This window comes from Orycteropus afer, unplaced genomic scaffold, assembly GCF_000298275.1.
Source record: "Orycteropus afer afer isolate SDZICR_OR568_19922 unplaced genomic scaffold, OryAfe1.0 scaffold00072, whole genome shotgun sequence".
NCBI classification, from domain to species: Eukaryota; Metazoa; Chordata; class Mammalia; order Tubulidentata; family Orycteropodidae; genus Orycteropus; species Orycteropus afer.
Window position 1 is genome coordinate 9,707,641 of NW_006921659.1, and position 7,842 is coordinate 9,715,482.

Genomic DNA, 7,842 nt, shown 5'->3' on the forward strand with positions numbered 1-7,842 from the left:
CCTTTGGTTCATACAAAAGGTAACAGTCATGTTTTTATTTTTGTTATAGAAAAGAAGTGGTATTTCAAGAAAAACTCCAGGGGTTATTTTCAAAATCATCTCAAATGCTTCAATTCTTGGAGATGTCCAATTATGTGAGGGAGGGTGTGTGCTTACATCTATATACACACATATATAAAGACAAATCCTCTTTATATATATGTCTACATTTATATATAAAATCCTCAGACATACACACACAGACTCAGGCTCTCTCCCTCTCATACATAAGCATATAGATATACATAATATCTCATTCTCTGAATAACATAAAACACAACACCCTGCTCAAAAGTAATTTGTCTAGAGTGATTTGTCTGTTTTTTAAAAATTCACAGTTCCTCAACAGTAGTTAAAATTCCAGGTCAGATGCTGTTTGTGAAATACTGTTCCCCTGTACTTGCATGAGGTAGACTTCCCAACTGGGTGAAGAAAACGTATATTAAGAAGTGTTAAGTCTTTTTCCTTTTTTGAACTGAAGGCCCCTTTTTGCTTTGTTCTTCTGGCGCTGCAGATGACTTCGTGGAGGAAGCTTCTGCAAGTGACCTGCCCAACCGTTCTGAGACCTCTGACCTGGCCTCCTGAGGAAACGGCGGTGATGTACAGCTGTGCCCTCCTCCTACCTCTCTAGGGAGAGTTGAAGTGAATGGCTGTGATTCTGCTTCCTGCCTTCCCTGAGAACTGGCGGGCGGCTGTGCAACAGTTTTATGTGGGCAGTTTGCCACCATGTGCGTGATACTTTGACAGTAATGGCACTTCTTTGGCTGAGGAGGTAGACTACATTCCTTAGCATGATGATCAAGGCCGCCACAGTTGTAGCATCTGCAAACAAGAATAATAAAAACATCTTAGATGTAAGTAGCATTGGCCATAAAATACACGTTGCAATTGAGAAATATACTAAAATACACAAACTGGAGGAAATCAGCTTTATTTTTAATGTGCCTTCTTAATAAGTATGTGTACATAAGTAGGAGCTCTGGTGGCCTAGCGCCTAAGCCACTTGACTGCTAACCAGAAGGCTGCCAGTTCAAAGCCACCAGCCACTCCTCGGAAGGAAGGTTGGGCAATCTACTTCCGTACCGATACCACCTCAGAAACCCAAGGAGGGTTCGCTATGAGTCAGATCCGACTTGAGGGCGGTGGTTTTCACATAAATAAGTATACACTTAATAAATACATCTGTAATGCATTCCACCTGCTCAAAAAAATCATCATCGTCAAAATGCTTCAGCAAAGTTATCAAAGTAGTTGTATGGAACACAATAGGCAATGAAAAACAAGAGCACTGAAACAGGAAAGAATATTTTATAACCTCCATATGAAAGTGACTTAAGTTTGATAGACTGAGGTTATTGTAAAAGGACAGTTTAGCCCACTAGAGGGCAGCCAATAGTCAACAAAAGACAACCAGCTTGCTTTAAAAAGAAGACAATTTAAAAATACAGCTGTTGACATGATACACAATAGCAATCCTTTCAGCAATTGGGAAAATTATAGACCAGATTAAGTTTTATGAGTTTAACATTTCTTTGCATGTTGATTATTTTGATTGTGGAAACCACCTGAACTGGAAGAGTTTTATTTTCCTTTGTACAAATATAAGTAGTGTGGTGAAATGTGATATACAAGAAAGTCAGATGTCTGTGGTGAATGCTATCTGGCAAATTACCAAGTAATTCTAGAGCAATACAGTAAATGGCTGAATCAGAACACACCCATAAAAGAAAGCTTCCAGTTTAGATCAGATTAAGAAAAGTTGATGCAAATTTAGTGAAGGGAAGAATTTATTTTTTCATCTTCATGAAAGCATTACTAATGCTTCTAAATTAAAATAAACCCAATCCAACCTTAATTAATATTTGAATATGCAGGGGGCATGGCTTTGTACTAGATGTTCATGTGTGAAAACTCAACTTGGCTTCTAAAAGCTGAACAAGGAAACTTGATAAATATATTTATTAATTTCAACCAGATTTTTTCTTTTTAAAAATTTATATTAAAATAGCAAAAACATCATAAAGTGGAGAAAATAAGAAAAATTTAAACTTAACATAGGTTCTTAATCCACTTGCTGGGTATAGAATTTGATTATTAATTTGCCTGCAAATGAAATGCTTTAAGAGCTTTCTATTTCAAATTTATTTTCCAAATACATTATGACTCCATAATGCTCATTATGTAGCACAAACAGTAATAAATCACACATTTAAAAAGTGGTAACAAAATATGTAATAGCTGAAAGAATTCACTTAGGACTATAACGACAACAATATTATAACTAATTCCATTTGTGTGTGAGAGAGAATAAAAGCTAATAAATTAATGCTATCTTATATTTCGAAAACAAAGTACTAAAGTATGACTAACGTACTAAGGAGTACATGTAAGTTTCTTAGTGTTTGCACATTTTTAAGTTATAAATAGTGTTTTTTTTTTTCAACTGGCAAAAACTAGGATAACTACTGTCTGATTCTCCAATTACCAATAATTACTGTACAAATTTTAGAATAAATGATTCATAAGATAGGGTTTTGTTCTTTGTAACAATGCTCAAGCATTTATTTCAGGAAACACTGCATTATATTTTCAAAAATTAAGGGGAAGCACCAAGAAACTACATGTTCTGGTTCAATTATTTATTATACAGTTACATATCTTAGTACAACAAATTAATGAAATATTACAATGCAGATTCAATGTTGTTTCAACCATGCTTTTAATCCAAAACTAAACAACAATAAAAATTGTGAATTGATGGTTGAATTGCAGGCCGCCAGGATAACACATTCAAAAATGGTATCTTTGAAAAATATAATCATATTATTTAGAATATTTTCCCACATAGTTCTCTTCTATAATGGATAAATGAATTCTTAAATTTGCCCATTTATAAAATATTTTCTTTTGAATTAAATTTACTTTCTTAAGGATAACATCCACTCAGGAGCTCATTTTCTAAGAGAGAGAAAATGGGTTTCTGAAGGCTTCAGGAATAGAGCAGGCTTTCCCATGGACACATCAATTTTATCAGTCACTGTAGTATTATGCTCTGTGTTACACAATTCAAGGGACCATTTGCCCACTCATTGACCAGGGGCTGATGTCAGGATTCCACTTTCACAAATGAGCTCTTCGATCATACTCTGTATGTGCATTTACCATTACATTTGGATTATAAACGCTGAAGGGTACTATGTAATTTTGGTTTCCTTGTATTTCGAACTGCATAGTTAATTCACCCCTCTAGCTTTTCAGATGGGTGCTATCATTAGGCAAGATGCACTTCCATACTGAAAAGATTTGCATTCAGTATCAATAAGCTTGACTTTAAAAAGGGAGGAGTGGTATTTATTCTCCTCCTCTATTTAATCATTTAATGTCAATCACTCTTACTAAGAGTACAGATCACACCCCATTATGAAATGCCTTTCCTCCCCTAGGAATTGACACCAAAATGGAAATATTCAACTACCTTTCAGCTCACCACACACTCCATACAAGCTATACATGGTACTGGTCCCCTTTGTTCACTATCCACACTTCTCTCAACCAGTTTGCTTTGTCAGAGAATAAATTTTACCTTGTGATGTGTGCAAAAAAATGCCATGTGTGTCCATGTGTAGCTATGTTTAAGAAATAATAAGAACATAGTTCCAAAAACAAAAGACTATACAAAGAGAACTATAACCACATTTTAAAATGTATTTCCATAGCCAATATAAAAAATTAACCTATCCATATTAAGTATTTTATAAAATGCTGAACCAATGGTACAAAGGCTGTTTTTTTTTCACATACTAAACATATGAGTAAAATAAATCAAAATGTTCATTTTAATCTTAGAACACTATCAAGTTCTTCAAAAAATTACTTTAAAATAATGTTTAATTCTAAAAAGCTATTACATTCTACAAATATTATTCCTTATTTAAGAAGCTTTTTCAGATAGAATAAAAATAATAAGGTGCAGTCAATTTTTTAAAGGACTATCAAAATGAAATAGAAATTTTAAGTGAAAGGAGAATGTTGGATAAAATAGGCATACTTTTATGGCCAGATAATAAAAATATCTTTCATGCTTTTAAAACTAATTAATGACATTGAGGATTATGTAAATATATGAGTTTTTAAGAAATCAGACCCAAACAATGACATTAGTTAATAGGTTAGAGATTAAAACTATCCAACTTTTCAGAATTCCATTAAAAAATGAAAACTGATACAGAAATTAAAATTCAGATTTTCAGTGACCCATAGACAAAGAATTATTTTTTGATCCAACCACTAAGTATACTGTATTTTCCAGTGATATCAGTAATAATGGTTAAGATTTAAATGATGTCAACAATAAGGAAAATATGTTGATCTGTAACATTATTTGGCCAATAATCCAAAGACTATGAAAAGAGGAGGAAAAGGCAAGTCCTCACTTAGACTTTCTGTTGCCAAAGAGGAGATGGAAGGTGAGGGAGATAAGGGGAACTAGAGTTAGGCAAACAAGGCTGATTTCAGCAGGAGACACCCAGAGTTATAGTCATTGTTTACAACCAGTGCTAGTAAAAATTAATTTAATGTGCCTTAAAGCTATTTTTTAGAAAAGCTTACCTTCAAATGGTATTATATATTTACTAAATATAAAAATATGTATTTTTAAGCTTATATTTAAAAAATGCCTGTTCTATGTGAAATAAGGTGTTGAAAGAGTATAAATTTTAATCCTAAGGAATTATACATTAGATTTTAAGCAAGGAAACATTGAATAGTGAAACTTGAATTAAAAAAAAAAATAGTGATAAGATGACCCAAATTATTTTTAGTTATGGACCATTTTTTAAAACACACTGATGTGGGTAGTTCCCAACTCACACTTTATTTTCTGACATGGCCTAATCTTTGACCCTATACTTGTCATAATAGCAGGGACCACAGTCATCTGATATCATAACCTTATTACTTTCCTTAGTTACAGATGTAAAAGGAAGTTGTTATCTAAATGTAAACATATTGTTTACAAATGCAATGGTGACCTAAAAAAATTTCAGAAAACTACTTGGTAATTTAAGAGGAATATAGAATGAGAGAAAGTTCTTAAAATATTGCCTAATTTAGCAGCTGGGAGCTCTGGTAGCATAGAGGCTAAGACACTTGCCTGCTAACCAGACGGCTGGCGGTTCAAACCCACCAGCCACTCCTCGGAAGGAAGGTTGGGCAATCCTACTTCCGTAGTGATACTGCCTCGGAAACCCAAGGAGGGGTCGCTATGAGTCGGGGCCGACTCGACGGCACATAACAACAACAACAACAACAATTTAGCAGCTAACAAGGCCAAGGTTCAGTAATTAAAATATCATAATTTAGAATTGTATTGCCTAGGGCTAAACCTACAGTAAGGAGCCTTGGTAAGTGCTTGGCTTATAATGAAAAGGTCAGTAGTTCGAACCTACCAACATCTTCAAGGGAGAAAAGACCTGTCAATCTGCTCTCATAAAGATTGTTGTTGTTGTTTGCCCTCGAGTCGGCCCCAACTCATAGCGACCCCTCCTTGGTTTTCCGAGGCATTATCACTACGGAAGTAGGATTGCCCAACCTTCCTTCCGAGGAGTGGCTGGTGGGTTTGAACCGCCAGCCTTCTGGTGAGCAGTCAAGTGCCTTAGGCACTATGCTACCAGAGCTCCTTATAGCCTATAAAACTCTATGGGGCAGATCTATCCTGTCCTAAATGGTTGCTATGAGTCAGAATTGTATTGATGACAGACAACAACAATAAACTTATAGTATGCCTTATATACTGAATATAAGGCTTAGTCTATGAAATCAGGAAATGCTCTCAGAGAATTAGAAGAGTGAATGTGGGTTATGCAGTAACCCCACTTTCAACTGAGGATTCACATGGCCTATTAACATATAAGGATATAATGTCTTATTAAGACTATGCTGTACCAAAACCAAAACCAAAGTCACTGCCATTGAGTCATTTCACCTCACAGCGACCCTTCCTTGGGTTTCCAAGGCAATCTCTATGGAAGTACATTGCCCAATCTTCCTTCTGAGGAGTAGCTGGTGGGTTTGAACTGCCAGCCTTCTGGTTAGCAGTCAAATGCCTTAGGAACTCCACTACCACAGCTCCTAATCTTTTGAAATAAGCACTTTAAAACCTGTATCCATTAAATACGCTATTACCAAATCATTAAAATAGATAATATTCCAATGGCCAGAGCTCTATCACTCACTGTTGACAAAGCCAAACCTCACATTGCAAACAATACTTTCCCTCTACCCAAGATTCCAGTTTAAAGTGACTTAAATTTGCCTCACCAAAGCAGAAGGGGAGTAGTTGAGAAATGAAAAGAGCTGGACTGCTATAACCTGATTTTATGTATGAAATATATTTTAACATATAACCAAAAAAAAAACCTAAACTCACTGCTGTTGAGTCGGATCTGACTCATAGAAACTTCTTGGGTTTCCAAGGTGGTACTTCTACAGAAATAGATTGTGCAACCTTCCTTCCGAGGAGTGGCTGGTGGGTTTGAATCACCAGCCCTCTGGTTAGCAGTCAAATGCCTTAGGCATTACACCACCAGAGCTCCTACTGAGTAGTAATAAAGGGAAGAGGGACTTTGCAAAAAGGAAGAGAATGGCCAGAAGCTGTTTCCCTTGCTATGCCAAGTCAAAATCTGAGCTCAGGTGAGGACCAACAGATTAGAATAAACCAAAACCACCAAGTACACTGCCATTGAGTTGACTGTGAGTCATAGCAACCCCCACTGGGTTTCCAAAGGCAGTAAATCTTTAGGGAAGTAGATTGCCTCATCTTCCTTCTGCTGAGTGGCTGGTGAGTTTGAACCACCAACCTTCTGGTTAGCAGACAAATGCCTTAGGCACTGCCTTACCAGAGCTCCTTATAGATTAGAACTCAAAACTACATTCACTGCCATCAAGTCATTTCCGACTCATAGCAACCCCCACTGGGTTTCCCAGGCTGTAAATCTTTATGGAAGTAGATTGCCCCGTTTTCTTTCTGTGGAACATCTGGTAGGTTTGAACCACTGACCATCTGGTTAGCAGTCAAGTGCCTTATCCACTATACCACCAGAGCTCCATAGATTAGAATAGAGATGTTAATTTTTAAATGGTACTCCATTGGTTTAAATGAAAGAATTAATCTATTGTATGATTACTGCCTTGATCCCAACAGTGATTAAAAATTGAAGAAATTAGGCACTGGATATGCTGACTCAGGACCATAGTATTGGGGGACATCAGGTTCCATGGGCACAACATAATACATTAAAATCTTGTTCTACAACCTCCTTTGGTAAGTAGTGACTGGGGTTTTAAAAGCTTTCAAGCAGCCATCTAAAATGTAGTTAATAGTCTCTAGTCTGAAGCAAAGAAGAGTAAAGGAAACCAAGGGCATTTGCAAACAATTAGCCCAAGGATATGATGGACCATGAGACAAGAAGAACTAGATGGTGCCCGGCTACCAATGCCAACTACTCAGGAAGGGATAAAACTGCAGATCCTGGATAGAGTGGGAGGAAAAACATGGAACAAAATTCAAAAACACAGCAAAGACCAGAATTACTGGTCAGATGGAGTCTGTTGGGACCCCCAAGACTATGGCTCTGGGATACACTTTGGGCCTGAGATAGGACTCACTCCCAAGGGCTGGCTCTCAGCCCAACAGTAGAAAAATGTACATGCAGAATACTCAAACCAGGGCAATGCACCCACCTACTCTAGGGAGATACACCCCTTGGAGCAATTGGCCATGGGGCACCAGAGGGGCAGCATTCA

At 36.6% G+C, this 7,842-nt stretch overlaps 1 protein-coding gene across 1 annotated transcript in view; it reads right to left on the reverse strand.

The window, feature by feature from the left end:
• Positions 1-491: 491 nt before the first annotated feature.
• The window catches only part of LIN28B (lin-28 homolog B), a 223,256-nt gene continuing 215,905 nt past the window's right edge, over positions 492-7,842 (reverse strand). Inside the window, exon 4 of the mRNA XM_007940850.2 lies at positions 492-861. Within this exon, the coding sequence (XP_007939041.2) occupies positions 492-861 (370 nt within the window). The remainder of the gene's footprint in view (positions 862-7,842) is intronic.